This window comes from Heptranchias perlo, chromosome 3, assembly GCF_035084215.1.
Source record: "Heptranchias perlo isolate sHepPer1 chromosome 3, sHepPer1.hap1, whole genome shotgun sequence".
NCBI lineage: Eukaryota > Metazoa > Chordata > Chondrichthyes > Hexanchiformes > Hexanchidae > Heptranchias > Heptranchias perlo.
The window spans coordinates 126,839,622-126,856,660 of NC_090327.1; the positions used below are offsets into that span (position 1 = coordinate 126,839,622).

General features: G+C 43.2%; 1 protein-coding gene across 2 annotated transcripts in view; it reads left to right on the plus strand.

The window, feature by feature from the left end:
* ctdp1 (CTD (carboxy-terminal domain, RNA polymerase II, polypeptide A) phosphatase, subunit 1) overlaps window positions 1–17,039 on the plus strand; it is a 285,855-nt gene that overhangs the window by 55,416 nt on the left and 213,400 nt on the right. For both annotated transcript variants that reach the window (XM_067981952.1, XM_067981951.1), the window contains exons 7-8: window positions 4,886–5,052; window positions 11,069–12,205. In XM_067981952.1, the coding sequence (XP_067838053.1) occupies window positions 4,886–5,052; window positions 11,069–12,205 (1,304 nt within the window). The remainder of the gene's footprint in view (window positions 1–4,885; window positions 5,053–11,068; window positions 12,206–17,039) is intronic.

The window sequence follows — 17,039 nt, forward strand, 5'->3', positions numbered from 1 at the left end:
GAACGTGATTGCCTTGGAGTGTCCGTTCCAGGCAATCATTTTTTGTAGATGATACTGTGTAGTTAGCAGTATCACCTCGGGATCTAGAGTGCTCTACTCACCATCTTGAACAATGAGCTAAGCAGTTGGATATGCTTGTGGATGACCCCAAACATGGTACTATGGCCTCACATGGCTAAGAGGTGCATTGAACACATTGTTTGGAAAATACATAGGGCACCTGTCCCAAATATTGATTCATATTGGTACCCGGAAGTTCTGGTGGATGTCAACTTCAGGCTGGACGCAGTCTTCTGGGCTCGCTCTGAAAACGGTTGAAGGGATCTTCGGACTTCCTTATCGTTTTCCAACGACGTCAAAGCCCAATACAGGTTAAGTTTGTGATATATACGATGTGTTCATACAGTTCTCCTTCTTGGTCTAGAGCTTCCAGGTATGCAATGGACCAACCTCAGGTAGGTTTGTTGCAAGAAGGAGAAATAACTGTGGGGAGGGAGGACTCCAGCCCACACTGACCTGTCACCGAGTACCCTGGAGGGACAGTGGGCCTCATAGTGAGCATGCCTCTCTGCTAAAACCCCTCACATAGGGCCTGGATTAATGGGTGCAATGGTCCTAGCTGGACAACAGCAGAAAGATTTTAGCTGCTTTGTTTGTTTTCATATCTTCACGCTCTTCCCTTGGAGAACAGAGTGCAGTAGTGGAAGGATTCGCAGGCCGATTAACGGTCTGACAGGCCGTGACATGAGCGCTCCTTCCATGGCCGTAACCATCTTTATACCAGCCGATAGGGTGGTAATCCTACATGGCGAGAAGCTTTTATGGGCTCCTACAACCGGTACGATGAGGGGGTGGGGGCACCCACCCGATGCGAATTTTCCGCTGGATGTCGATTCAGAATTTACAGCCTTTAATTTTAATTTAAAATCACTTAATGCGATGTGGTAGTATTGTTAGTGTTGTTGAGCTGCCCTAAGACCATTGTGAATTGAGTGGCAGAAATGGATAATTAATTAATTAGTCCACTCGCCAGGACTGTCTGGAGCAGGGTTCGAACCCTGTACCTTCTGACTCAGAGACAGGAATGCCTCGACTAAGCCAAAGGCACACCCTGGTTAAACTTCAGCAGTACCCCTGCACACACTTGGGGGTTCCTAAGCATTGCTTCTGCCAACATGTACATAAGCTCTCTGGACTTAATTAAGTGGGTCATAAAAGCAGAAAATGCTGGAGAAGCTCAGCAAGTCAGGCAGCATCTGTGGATAAAGAAACAGTGTTAACGTTTCAGGTCGAAGACCTTTCGTCAGAACTGCGACTTGAAACGTTAACTCTGTTTCTTTCTCCACAGATGCTGCCTGACTTGCTGAGCTTCTCCAGCATTTTCTGTTTTTATTTCAGATTTCCAGCATCCACAGTATTCTGCTTTTGATTAATTAAGTGGCTATGTCCCTGCTGCACTCTTTATTGGGCAAACAGAAAACCTACAGGTGGGTAATGATTTCTCAGTAGCTTGATTTGAAAACTCTTAAATTAGCTGATGGTTTTCCACGATGACTCAAATATCCAGCTGACTTGCAAAGAAATTACCAACTTGATCGAGTTTTAAATATCAGTTGATTTACAAAGTTCAGACTTTTGTGACCATGACTAAAATAATACAAAAATGTTATGTTTCAATGTTATGTATGTTTCAGTGCTTTTTGCATCATTTAAAAAAAGTATTGCTTGTGATTGTTTTTTAAAAAAGTTTTGTCCGACTCATTTCTCTCAGCAACCTCTGATCACTCCCCCTTTTCCCCTTTGTTGGAAGGATTCAGATTTGGCTGTCCATATCTGTCTCTGTCATGCTGTGGTTCGGTGAGCTCACTGTTCTATTTGCAGAACCTGGCATCGAATTTAGTCCAAACCCATGGTCAAAATCTTGGCCTTTTGAGCTGTAGGGGTTGTAAGCAAAATGAGCATGGGTAGTCTGAATGGAGATCTGTGTGGATGTGAGTCCATGGCACAAATTTACCTATCTGCTCAGAGCAGTTCAACAAGAGTGCAAGAAATGGGAGGTGAGATCATACTTTTGAGTGGCGTTCTTCAGAGATTGGGGTTAAAGTACAAGACACAACAGAGAAGCTTGGCATTCCTGTGATGTAGGAGTGCTTGAATAAAAAGAAAACAACTGCAAATGCTGTAAATCTCAAAGAAAAGCACAAAACGCTGGAAACACTCAGCAGGTTCCCGTGGATGTAGGGCTGCCATCACTCCACGATTGTCCTAGAGTCTCCAGAAATTGAAGGTTAATCTCCTGGACACAGCTGCAAGCAACACGGGGAGAAAAATCATAGAGGGCATTAAAAAAAATTGTTTTTTTTTCAATTTCTTTGAACACTCCTGTTTGTTAGTTATAAAAATATTGGAGATAGGAAAAAAAGGCTGTTTGGCTGACGGTAAAAAATCATCTGATTGGGTAATGAAGTGTTTTTTTGCTTTTCAATTGGCTTGGGAAGGCGGTGCATCGTGAGGATGGACATAAAATCAAAGAAAGGTTACAGCACGGAAGAAGGCCATTCGGCCCATCGAGTCCACGCCGGCTCTATGCAAGAGCAATCCAGCTGCTCCCACTCCCCCGCCCTATCCCTGTAGCCCTGCAAATTTTTTCCATTCAAGTACTTATCCAGTTCCCTTTTGAAGGCCATGATTGAATCTGCCTCCACCACCCCCTCAGGCAGTGCATTCCAGATCCTAACCACTCGCTGTGTTTTTAAAAAAAAAAGTTTTCCCTCATGTCACCTTTGGTTCTTTTGTCAATCACCTTAAAGCTATGTCCTCTGGTTCTTGATCCTTCCACCATTGGGAACAGTTTCTCTCTATCTACTCTGTCTAGACCTTTCATGATTTTGAATACCTCTATCAAGTCTCCACTCAACCTTCTCTGTTCCAAGGAGAACAACCCCAGCTACTGCAGTCTATCCACGTAACTAAAGTCCCTCATCCCTGGAATCATTCTAGTAAATCTCTTCTGCACCCTCTCTAAGGCCTTCACATCTTTCCTAAAGTGCGGTGCCCAGAACTGGACACAATACTCCAGTTGTGGCCAAACCAGTGTTTTATAAAGGTTCAACATTACTTCCATACTTTTGTACTCTATGCCTCTATTTATAAAGCCCAGGATCCCGCATGCTTTTTTTAATCACTTTCTCAACCTGCCCTGCCATCTTCAACGATTTGTGCACATATACCCCCGGATCTCTCTGTTCCTGTGCCCCTTTTAGAGTTGTGCCCTCTAGTTTATATTGCCTCTGCTTGTTCTTCCTATCGGAATGTATCACTTCGCATTTTTCTGCATTAAATTTCATCTGCCACGTATCCGCCCATGCCACCAGCCTGTCTGTATCCTTTTGAAGTCTATCACTATCCTCCTCACAGTTTACTACCCTTCCAAGTTTTGTGTCATCTGCAAATTTTGAAATTGTGCCCTGTACATCCAAGTCCAAGTTATTAATATATATCAAGAAAAGCAGTGGTCCCGGCACCAACCCCTGGGGAACACCACTGTACACCTCCCTCCAGTCTGAAAAACAACCGTTCACCACTACTCTCTGTTTCCTGTCCCTTAGCCAATTCTGTATCCATGTTGCTACTGCCCCCTTTATTCCATGGGCCGCAATCTTGATGATAAGCCTACCGTGCGGCACTTTATCAAACGTCTTTTGAAAGGCCACATCAACTGCATTGCCCTCATCTACCCTCTGTTACTTCATCAAAAAACTCTATCAAGTCAGTTAAATACGATTTACTTTTAACAGGCCCATGCTGGCTTTCCCTAATCAATCCACACTTGTCAAGTGACTGTTGATTCTGTCCTGGATTATCGTTTCTAAAAGTTTCCCCACCACCGAGTTTAAACTGACTGGCCTATAGTTGCTGGATTTATCCTTTTTTGAACAAGGGTGTAACATTTGCAATTCTCCAGTCCTCTGGCACCACCCCCCGTATCTATGGATGTTTGGAAGATTATGGCCAGTTTCCACCCTTACTTCCCTCAGCAACCTAGGATGCATCCCATCCGGACATGGTGACTTATCTACTTTAAGTACAGCCTGCCTTTCTAGTACCTCTTCCTTATCAATTTTTAACCCATCCAGTATCTCAACTATATCTTCCTTCACTGAGGCCCTGGCAGCATCTTCTTCGTTGGTAAAGACAGATGCAAAGTACTCGGCCATCCTCTCAGCCTCCATGAGTAGATCTCCTTTATGGTCCCTAATCGGCCCCATCCCTCCTCTTACTACCCGTTTACTGTTTACATGCCTGTAGAAGACTTTTGGATTCCCTTTTATGTTAGCTGCGAGTCTATTCTCATACTCTCTCTTGCCCCTCTTATTTCCTTTTTCACTTCCCCTCTGAACTTTCTATATTCAGCTTGGTTCTCACTTGTGTTATCAACCTGACATCTGTCATACGCCCCTTTTTTTCGTTTCATCTTCCTCACTATCTCTTTTGTCATCCAGTGAGCTCCGGCTTTAGTTGCCCTACCTTTGTTTTTAGAAATTAATAAAATGTTGCAAGCTGGATGGAGTAAGATATTTTGTGCAGAGTCAAGGTAAGAGAACCAGAAGACATGATAAACTAAGGAAGCCACAAGATAAAAGAACTTTAAGCAATTTGTTTAGTTATTGAGTACACAAGTGGGAGGAGGCTCGTGTGGGGCAAAAACACTGCCATAGACCTGTTGTGCCGAATGGCCTCTTTCTGTGCTGTAAAATTCTATGTAGCAGAGCTGTCCAATTTATTTAGTGTTATAAAGGGGATTAGGATTTAAGTGGAGGAGTATAACTCTTCATCTTGCAAAGTATTATTTATATTTTGGAAACCTGTTTATTTTTCAATTTAGAAATCTCTTCCCATGTGGTGACTCAATGGTTTGCATCATCGATGATCGTGAAGATGTTTGGAAGTTTGCGCCAAATCTAATAGCGGTGAAAAAATACACATATTTTCAAGGAACTGGAGATATCAATGCCCCACCGGGATCAAGGGATGCACAAGCGAAAAAGAGGGGTGAGTGCTAATCAAGGTATATACCTGGGACAGGCTGTAAGAGAGCAGCACCTTTAATATCACAGTGATTTGGAGACTGTGTTAATTGAATTCTTGAGCCAGCATTTGTGGCCATGTACTTTTTCTGATTGGGCATCTGGCCTTTGCTTGGTGCTTTCTTAGAGCAGTGCAGCTGAGGTCAGCAGTTAATGGAGAATGGGTGCAAACCTGTGTTTGGGCTGCTAGCATACCATAGGCATTAGCTGTAAAATGAGCCCTCAATAAGTTTGGGTTTATTTGCTAAGCAGACATTTGTGTCACAAGTTTGAGTAAAGGCAGTGATTTTTTTTTGTGTGCATTAGTTGGTTGATTTCTCTATCAAGGCACCATTAGAATGGAACAAAAATTGTCATCTTAAGACTGGTTTAATAGTTCATAAAGCACAAAGTGTGTTTTTATTTAAACATTTTGAACACTGATTTCAGTGGTCCTGGACCCAACTTGTGAAAAGTGATTAAATAAATGAAATCATATCAGCTTACAGAAAAGGTTTGATGAGTGATGTCGCTTGAGAAATGTGGAAGAGGCAATATTTGGTCTGCGTACGACCAAAAACTGTGGTCAGTAGGAATTTACAGCTCAATATTTAAGTCAGATGTCTATTTGCAAATAAGTAAAACAGGGCAAGGTGGTAACTATGATTTCATTAATTTTAACCCCCTTTTCACAAGTTTGTTCCTGGATTACAGGATATTTCACCTGGCGTTACTATGCAAGCCTCTCCACAGCCCCTCAATAAAACTGTGCCGGTACAGCTGGTTGAATTGAACAAAAAAAAGGGTAAAAATGAGTTGAACCTTTTTGTTTGTGATCTGTCGTATAAACTGAGCACACATCTGTGATGGGTGGTTTACTGAGGATGAACCACTCCTATTACCAGTGTAATGCACTCCTGTCTGCGTAACTCCTGATTTATGTGCCTGTGGCCAATCGTACTTGATGATGTGTGTCTCTTTGCCAATTCTTGAAAAAGCGAATTGCACCTGGTGACATATGCTGTGGTACTCAGTCTCAGACGGGGTGCTTTAGGTGGGAAGGAAGTTCACCAAGAGAATAAAAGGGGCTTCCCTGCAAGTAGGGAAAGATTGGGGGTCGAGTCAAACTGTTGACTGGGAAATCATGTGTAACGTGTTAGGAATAGGTCCCTGGCGCGATGCATTCATCCCTCAGATGGAACAGATGTTAAGGGAGAATGGCTGCAAGAGCAACACTGGATTCTTCATTTAAAGGTAAGTAGGTTGAAGTGTTCCTTCCACTTTGTAGGTGTCCGGTCACTACAGGAACTGCTCCATTAGCGCTGCACCTGTCACAGGCGAATCAGAAAAACCACGATATCAGGTGGCAGGTGTAGCATACTGTCATGTTTTGCAGCTCTGCTACCAGGCACTGCTACCTAGTAACGACAGTAGAGATGTGTCTAAGGGGGTTGAGGCTTAGCAGGGAAGCATTGACAGAGCTGTGCCATATCCTTCACAAAGATCTCTGCATAACATGCAACATTCGTATGGTGGCTGTCAAATTCAGTATGTGCCTCAATATTACTTTCAAGGTACCACTGGGGACATCTGCAGTATCGGCCGGTGTGCTGCCCACAGATGTATAATGGTTACATGTGCATTATTTAGTAAGGCCAACAACACCTTCATCCCTTTCACCATTGACCAACGCAGTAGCTTCAATATAAGGAGTGCAATACAATTCTGCTGAGTCGCTGGGATTCCCATAGCAGACGGAATCATCAGCTGTGCCCCGGTTGCCATTTGGGCCCTTGGGCACAACTTTGTGCTTGTTAAGACCGGAAAAGGAGTTTCTTCTTTATTTCCACTTGAGCATGGTATGTATCCACCAGTGTAGAATCATGCGGGGCAATGGCTGCTTCCCTGGATGGGCTTATGATGTCATCAGTTTACGGCATTCATCTAAATTCAAGGAGAATGAAGAATGGGAGGATGGCAGCAGGAACACTCAGGCTGCCTTATAGAGCCTTCGTCTCTAACCACAGACAATGAAGGTCATGCTACAAGCAGGATTATCAAACAGTGCTATCTTGAAAGTGCTTTACATGTGTGGGCCAATTGGGGGCATCCTTACAGTATAGATTTTTCTCTCATCTATCTCTTTCTCCCCCACCCCACCCATGTCTGAATTGCTGATGTGACTTCCCGTCATGTGAAGTGCTGTGGCAGCAGTGCTAAGTGGTAATATATATCATTAGCTGCTTAATGCAACCTATAGACGATGAACTTTATTCAATTTGTGGGAGCGGGGGATATATTTAATAATTTGCTTGAGTTGTCAGATTTCTCTTATTCATGGAACACAAGTCTACAGTTCCCTATTGGGTGTCGTCTGTATAAAAAGCAAATTGTGCAATTGAGATGCTTTTAATTATTTTTGAATGCAATCATTTCCGTGACTGAATATTCAATTGCCAAACAAACGTGTTCACATGACTCAATACTTGAGTGTATTTAAATTTTGCTCTCTGTAGTATCTTAATAAGAATTTCTTTCTTAGCACTGGCTTACGTTTGGTTTATTTGTTATGCCCATGCTGCTGACTTGGCTGAGATCAGCTAATTCAGCACAGACCAAGAATGGATCTTTTGAGCTTCAGGCCTGTATGGTTCAGTACCATGCCAGGCCATGCCATTGCCCACTCAGCCATCAGGGGAATTCAGTCCGTTGTGCCTGTTTATGCCTCTCCGTCTCTATATGGGATCTCTGTGGCATTGCTTATGCTAAATCGGATGGTGGTAATGTTCCACCCTGTAATGCACACTGTTCTTCTGATGAGGTGGATGCTGTGTTTAAACTGGCCTTTCCATTTAAGACAATGGACTCTAATAGTCTTGCGGCCAATCAGACTTCAATTGCTGTTCAATGAGGGAAGATACCAGGTTGGGAGGTGCTTGAAAATTTCTAACTCCAGGTCAGAAAAAAATAATGTGACATTACTGTGTATTCCCTAAACCTCTCCGCCTCGCCACCACTCTCCCCTCCTTTAAAATGCTCCTTAAAACCTACCTCTTTGACCAGTCACCTGTCCTAATAACTCCTTTATGTGGCTTGGTGTCAAATTTTGTTTGATAATGCTCCTGTGTTGCACCTTGGGGCGTTTTATTATATTACAGGTACTATATTAATGCAAGTTGTTGTTGTTAATAGCTAGGATATATTTATTGCTCGTCAAGTTGAGGTTTACCAGTGCTGCGACATGGTGCACTTCCCTACTTTTGCACACTGTTGGCTCCATTGAACGTGTGTGGGACATGCAGAATAAATTCTCTTCACACTGCTCTAATAAATTACCAGAAGTAGCACTCCAGCAACCATCTTTCGGACTCTAATCTTTCAGCCCAATTTTGGATCTCTGCACAAAGTGGATTGAGACTTCACAAACTCTTTTCACTTATTCTTACAGCCGGCAAAAAAGGGGAAACTTTGATCGTCAGGTGGGTGTAAAAGATCCCATTGCTTTATTTGAAGACGAGCAGAGATTTCCTATGGTTTTCTGGCTAACATTGTTCCCTCAACCAACAGCACTACCCACCCCCCCCCCCCCTTTCCCCCTCAAATAAAAACAGTTTATCTGGCCATTTATTAATTTACTGTTTGTGGGACTTTACTTTGCATAAATTGGCTACCTCGTTTGCCTGCAGCAATGACTGCATTTCAAAAGAAAGGCTTCGGAATGTTCTTCAGGTGTGGTAATGTGCTGTATAAATGTTCTTTATTTTCAGGATTAAATTTAAACTTTGGTTCCAGAGGTAAAAAGACCAGTCACTGTATCATCCAGAACTGCCCATGAATTTAATTTTTTCTCCTCCTGTCTTAACAGAAGAAATATTTGTTCACTGCTTTGCACCTTCATTAGCTGCAAAAATGCAGTGCATCAATTTTCTTCTTAACCTGTCTCGTACTGGATATATTGAATTTTGTTTCAGCCACATGGAGAGTGGTGGAATTAGGCTACTTAACAAGAGAGTGATGTAACAGAATCCTGCAGTCTGCCTATTGTATTGACAAGTGAATCAAAAGAAAATGTTGTAAATAATGAAAATGCAAAGGGCAGAGGGATTGGTGCATCCATGAACCCTTTTTCAGTTGAGACTTCTGGGCACACTGGGTTGTAGTTTGTCCATGATACTTAACAATGGGTCATAGCATCAAACTCTGCCAATTTATCCATTTTTCTTTCTCCATTGCTGACTTGCTGTATTTAACAATGTAACGCAAACTTGAATTCCTAATTTTATACAGGTGATTTTGAGCGATAGACAGGCCTGCAGTTAAATCCATGACCATGACCAAATCCATGATTGCGACTTAGTTTCACTGATGTACGTCAGCAAGCAATGTGGGTCAAAGATTCTTGAAATGCTGAATCTGTGAATTCCCAAGTTTTCTGTTTGGATGTGACATTGTGTACAATAGTGTGTCCTTTTAAACAAATTGTGCAGTAAGTTAAGACAAGAGGTGGAATAAAACTTGAGCTTCAAAACTGTGAAACAATAAACAGCTTTATCTTACATAAAAAAAGGCTTAGTGTACCGAGATGTGATACACTGTGTCGCCGGATTTATATGGCATACATTTCTACCAGTAATTCTCTACCTGGGAATTCCATTTTCCTGTGATGGTATTGAATGGAGGTGTCAAGATAGGAGCTTTATGACAGGAAGGAACCCCAGGCTTATTAGAGGGAACGTCACCCCAGGTTAATTCCATTCGTTTTTTTAGTGGCACGTTCAGTATTGTTGGCAATGGGGTGGGAGCAGGTTGGCTTGTTGTTGGGCAGTCTTTCAGCTGCAGTACGTTGCAGTGTTGTTTGCTTAGTCTTAACCTGGGGAAGTTGCTGTAGATGTGATTTCCCCCTTGAAAAATATCTCTGATGGATTGACATACCCATGCCACTCTCTAGAAAGGCCACCTATTAAGGACACATGGGAAATGGTGTCTTCTTTATTTACACAAATTCCCCGTTCTCTTTTCTTTCCATTCTTTTGGACCATCAGTGTCCTCCGAAGACAAGCTTTCCTCCTTTGTTGTCCCTTTTCTCTCTCATGTTAAGAATACTTCTTTTTCCTCAAATCACCCTTGACTGACTGGTTGACCAACCAACCAGACACCTTTTATAATCTACTTTGTTAATGAGGAGAAAACAATCTAATATATTAGTTTTAAAAATCTTAATTAGATAGGTTACAATTTCCTTGTAAATATGTGATGTAATGTACAGATGGGATATTTTTGTTACATTTTGAGGACTGAAAATATTTTGGGAAAAGAGGGGAAATAGGGCAGTGTTGTGTGGGACAATTTCAGCAGTGGATGAATATCCTAGAAGGGGGAGAGAAAGATTGTAATGGAACCATGCTATAATATCTCCAAATACTTCCAATCACTTGGAGGCTCTGGCACCTTCTCCTAGCTGCAGCTGCTCAACTTCTGTGGTTGCCTTCCCCTTTGAAAAAGAATAAAAATATTGGGGTGAGAGAAAGTTAAGAAAATGAGGAAAAGTGGAAAATGTTCAGTAATGTTTAAAAGCTAATACAGGAAAAAGTTGGATGATTCTCATGTTCTAACATTGATCGGTGATAGATTTTTGTTAGGCAAGGGTATTAAGGGATACGGAACCAAAGTAGGTAGATGGAGTTTAAGATACTGATCAGCCATGATCTAATTGAATGGCGGAACAGGCTCGAGGGGCCAAATGGCCTGCTTCTGTTCCTACGATCCCAGAAAATGAACAAAAAAGCTTTATTTATGTAGGTTGCCACAGTTTTGAAGCTCAAGTTTGATTCCACGCCTTGTCTTAACTTACTGCACTATGTCACGGGTAACCTGGTTTACTGAAAAGCCTCTAGACATTCTTAAGCCTTTTAGTGCGCTGTGATTTCTGCTGAAGAATCAATGTTTGAGCTGAAAATTAGTAATTGGGTTCTAATTTTGTTCTCTCCCGATCTGTTCTGCAGTAAACCATTCTTCAAAGCCCACAGAAGGGTTGGAGCAGCCAGCAACCACTTCCACCGACGCTGTCAGTACGACCAACCGGTGTAATGAAGAATCTGAGGCAAAAGAGCAGAGTAATGGTCTCGGGGAATGTTCCAAAAAACAAAATGGTAGCAGGAGTGTTCTAAGTGAGGAATCTTTTAAATGTGCTGAATCTTTAAAATGTGGTCCTGGTACAAAGGCTTCACATGATAAAATAAATGAAAGGATACCTTTATGTGATGCCAATGTTTCTAACACAAAAACTGCTATTACTGATGCTTCTGTGAAAGCAAAAGAATCCGAACGCTCATTTGAGTGTGGTACCACAACGGCAGAAAGTAACATGGAACAATCTGGCAAAGAAGGTGAAAGTCAGTTAACTCAGGTTAGTAGTGAGCTCGATTTTGATTTGTCAAGCGACAGTGACAGTGAATCACAGGAGGAGAAAAGAGCTTCCACTTCACCCTCCCCCACCTCGAGCTTAGATATCGAAAAAGAGCAAAAAAATTTGAATGAGAAGAAGTCAAGGAAACAACGAAAAGGGGGAAACGTGCAAACGGAAGCAAAACTTAACCACTTGGACAAGGAGAAGGAAAAGGTGGTTGATTTGCCAGAGTCAGAGTCGCAGGATAAAAGCACTGACCAGGGACCCGAGGCGGATGATGATCAAGACTCGCTTGGTGATGTAGGAAATGGATGCACTGATAAGAAAGAAGCAGAAACAGAGTCTCAAAACAGTGAACAGTCCGGAGTAACAATGGGCGAGTCTCTGGACCAGAGCATGGACGTGGAAGAGGAGGACCAAGATGAAGATGACCATTTGATATACTTGGAAACCATCCTGGTCCAAGTCCACACAGAGTATTATGCCCAGTATGAGAAGTACCTTAAAAAGGAGAGACAAGTGCCTGATCTGCGTAAAATCGTCCCAGAGCTGAAGAGCAAGGCACTTGAAGGCACAACAATAATATTCAGTGGACTCTACCCCACAAACTACCCGATAGAAAAGACAAGAGAGTGGTATCATGCCACTGCACTTGGAGCCAAGGTTAACAAAACGTTATCTTTGAATCCCAAAGATCCCAACAGGACGACACACTTAATTGCTGCTCGGCCTGGTAAGTGCATTGAAGTCTACATTGCTTTGTATTTTTTGTTAGGAGGAATGAAGAATGATTCTCTTTTTTAAAAAAAACATGCATATTAACATGCTGGGTTGGATTGCTATTTATGTGTAACAGAACTAAATATGGATTGTTTGCTGCTTTCGCTCATAAAAATGTATATATTTACACAATGTGACACTGTATTCAGTCCATAAACAAAAAGCTTTGCTGCAAATACTAGAAATGAAATTAACTCCCATCATATCAATTTGGTTTTTTAATATAGGTTTGTGCGTCTAAAAATATACCATGAACTCAAATGCAATATCAATCCTGTTCACTAGATCTAATAGCCAGTGACAAAACTTATTTCATTGATTTAAAATATAGGAAACCTACTAGAACAACTTGCATTTATATAGCGCCTTTAATGTAGTAAAACGTCCCAAGGCACTTCACAGGAGTGTAATCAGAGAAAAATTGACACTGAGCCTAAGAAGGAGATATTAGGACGGGTGACTAAAATCTTGGTCAATGAGGTAGGGTTTAAGGAGGGTCTTGAAGGGGGAGAGAGAGGTAGAGAGGTTTAGGGAGGGAATTTCAGAGTTGAGGGCCTAGGCTGTTGAAGGCACAGCAGCCAATGGTGCGGCAAAGGAAATCGGGGATGCACAAGAGGCCAGAGTTTGAGGAACGCAGAGTTTCTGCAGGGTTGTGGGACTGGAGGAGGTTACAGAGATAGGGAAGGGCGAGGCCATGGAGGAATTTGAATAAGAGGAGGATAATGTTAAAATTAAGACGTTGGTGGACTGGGAGCCAATGTAGGTCAGCGAGCAGAGGGGTGACGTGTGAACGGGACTTGGTGCGAGTTAGGATACGGACAGCAGAGTTTTGGATGAGCTCAAATTTATAGAGGGTGGAAGATGGGAGGCCGGCCAGGACAGCATTGGAATTGTCGAATCCGGAGATAACTAAAGCATGGGATGAGGGTTTCAGCAGCAGATAAGATGAGGCAGGAGCTAGATGGGAAATGTTATGGAGGTGGAAGTAGGCAGTCTTTATGATGGAGAGGATATGGGGTTGGAAGCTCAGCACAGGGTCAAATAGGATACTGAGGTTGCGAATAGTCTGGATCAGCCTGAGACAGTGACCAGGGGGGGCCCTCCCATCCCCTCTCATTTCCTCTTCAAACTCATCTTGTCCATGAGACCCACCTCCTGCAGTCTCAATCTATTCCATCTAAACTGCTGACCAGCTAACTTCCCTTCATAGAGTCATAGAGTTATACAGCACGGATAGAGGCCCTTCGGCCCATCGTGTCCGCGCCGGCCATCAGCCCTGTCTACTCTAATCCCATATTCCAGCATTTGGTCCGTAGCCTTGTATGCTATGGCATTTCAAGTGCTCATCCAAATGCTTCTTGAATGTTGTGAGGGTTCCTGCCTCCACAACCCTTTCAGGCAGTGAGTTCCAGACTCCAACCACCCTCTGGGTGAAAAAGTTCTTTCTCAAATCCCCTCTAAACCTCCCGCCTTTTACCTTGAATCTATGTCCCCTTGTTATAGTACCCTCAACGAAGGGAAAAAGCTCCTTAGTATCCATCCTATCTGTGCCCCTCATAATTTTGTACACCTCAATCATGTCCCCCCTCAGCCTCCTCTGCTCCAAGGAAAACAAACCCAATCTTCCCAGTCTCTCTTCATAGCTGAAGCGCTCCAGCCCTGGTAACATCCTGGTGAATCTCCTCTGCACCCTCTCCAAAGCGATCACATCCTTCCTGTAGTGTGGCGACCAGAACTGCACACAGTACTCCAGCTGTGGCCTAACCAGTGTTTTATACAGCTCCATCATAACCTCCTTGCTCTTATATTCTATGCCTCGGCTAATAAAGGCAAGTATCCCATATGCCTTCTTTACCACCTTATCTACCTGTTCCGCCGCCTTCAGGGATCTGTGAACTTGCACACCAAGATCCCTCTGACCCTCTGTCTTGCCTAGGGTCCTCCCATTCATTGTGTATTCCCTTGCCTTGTTAGTCCCTCCAAAGTGCATCACCTCGCACTTTTCCGGGTTAAATTCCATTTGCCACTGTTCCGCCCATCTGACAAACCCATCTATATCGTCCTGCAGACTGAGGCTATCCTCCTCGCTATTTACCACCCTACCAATTTTTGTATCATCAGCGAACTTACTGATCATACCTTTTACATTCATATCCAAGTCATTAATGTAGACCACAAACAGCAAGGGACCCAGCACCGATCCCTGTGGTACCCCACTGGCCACAGGCTTCCAGTCACAAAAACAACCTTCGACCATCACCCTCTGCCTTCTGCCACTAAGCCAGTTTTGTATCCAAAGTGCCAAGGCACCCTGGATTCCATGGGCTCGTACCTTCTTGACCAGTCTCCTGTGGGGGACTTTATCGAAGGCCTTACTGAAATCCATGTATACCACATCCACTGCGTTACCCTCATCCACACGCCTAGTCACCCCCTCAAAAAATTCAATCAAATTAGTCAGACATGATCTTCCCTTGACAAAGCCATGTTGACTTTCCCTGATTAATCCTTGCTTCTCCAAGTGGAGACTAATTTTGTCCTTCAGAATTTTTTCCAATAATTTTCCTACCACTGATGTTAGGCTCACTGGCCTGTAGTTCCCCGGTTTTTCCCTACTCCCCTTCTTGAATAATGGTATTACATTAGCGGTTCTCCAGTCCTCTGGCACATCCCCTGTGGCCAGAGAGGTTCTGAATATATGTGTTAGAGCCCCCGCAATCTCCTCCTTTGCCTCACACAGTAGCCTGGGATACATTTCGTCCGGGCCTGGGGATTTATACATTTTTAGGCCTGCTAAAACCGCCAATACCTCCTCCCGCTCGATGTTAATATGTTCGAGTATATCACAGTCCCCCTGCCGTATTTCTATGTCTACATCGTCCTTCTCCATAGTGAAAACAGATGCAAAAAATTCATTTAGAACCCCTCCTACATCTGCCGGCTCCACACACAGATTGCCATTTTTGTCCCTAATGGGCCCTATTTTTTCCCTAGTCATCCTCTTACCCTTAATATACTTATAAAACATCTTAGGATTTTCCTTTATTTTGCTCGCCAGTGTTATTTCATGGCCCCTCCTTGATCTCCTAATTTCTTTTTTAAGTATCCCCCTGCACTTTTTGTACTCCTCTAGGGCTTCCTCCGTCTTTAGCCTTTTGTATCTGCCAAAAGCCCTCCTTTTTTTCCTAATCCATTCTCGTATATCCCCTGACATCCAAGGTTCCCTGGAGTTCTTGGAACCACCCTTGACCTTTACGGGAACATGTTGCCATTGTATGGTCTCAATCTCCCTTCTGAAAGACTCCCATTGCTCCGATGCGGATTTTCCTACAAGCAGCTGATCCCAGTCCATTTTGGCCAGATCCTGCCTTATCCTATTAAAATCGGCCTTCCCCCAATTTAGAACCTTTATTTCCGGCCCCTCCCTGTCCTTTTCCATGACCACCTTAATTCTCACCAAATTATCGTCACTATCACCAAAGTGCTCACCTACTAGCACTTCTTCCACTTGGCCGGCCACATTCCCTAGAATTAGGTCCAGTACCGCCCCCTCCCTTGTAGGACTTTCTACTTCCTGGCCCCAATGCTAGTTGTAAGTGACTTGAGGAAAGTTTTTTCCAGGGGCAGACACAGAAGGAAGTGGGGTTGGAAGGGGGAAGGGTGATGTGAGTGGTGAGGAATACAAGGAACAGAGATGGCCTCGCCTCTGATTGAGATGATGGGAATAGACAGGCCAGGTGAGATGGCAAGGTTGAGGGGGTGGCTGTGAATATGGGTTCGGAGAGTTTATACAGAAGGAGGGGTTCCGGGAGCACAGGAGGGCAGTGAACTCGGAGGAGAGAGGGCAAGGTGAAGTAAATATATTTTATCTTTTGAAAGTTGAGTTGGAGACCATTAAATTTTGCAGGGTTTAGAGTTGACAATTGAAGCTTTAATGCTTCCCCTGGATAGTGTTATTACATAGAATTTCTCCTGGCAATTGGCTGTGTGTGAAAATAAGTCAGTTTTCTTTGATCTGGAGAAGTGTTATTTTTAAATGCATATATTACTAAAATATCTTGAGATTCTCCCTGTACAAATCAGACCTGATGGCCTACTGGACATTCCTATTTGAAATTACAGTGCCACCAGGTCTCGAAATCGTCTCTGGGTCTTCATTGCGGGCAAGTCTCGTGAGATTGCTGCAGTTCCAAAATGTCTCCAGTAATGTGCAGAGTGAGTGGAGGTAAGAGCAGAGAACCAACATGGGGCCTTTCTAATATGTGCCCACCCCTTCCCCCTCCTGCCCCCCTTTTTATTCCTGCATCATTCCTTCACCCTCTCCCCTGGGAGAATGCTTTTTATTGAGGTGTTTTGATTTGTAAAAAAAAATTGTGCGTTTAAAGAGGAAAAAGGTCAACATTCAGATACTTCGTTATTCTTAATCGCATGCCACCAAATAATGGTTGGTTGATTGTATTTTTCACTTCCTTGCACTGCTCTACATTTAGAATATATTGCTCAGTATTGCTTTAATTCATAGAATCATAGAATGGTTACAGCACAGAAGGAGGCCATTCGGCCCATTGAGCCCATACCGGCTCTTTGTAAGAGCAATCCAGTTAGTCCCATTCCCCTGCTCTTTCCCGATAGCCCTGCAAATTTTTTCCCTTCAAGTATTTATCCAATTCCTTTTTGAAAGCCACGATTGAATCTGCTTCCAACACCCTTTCAGGCAGCACAGTCCAGATCATAACTACGTTTTTCCTCATGTCGCCTTTACTTCTTTTGCTGAAATCCTCTGGTTC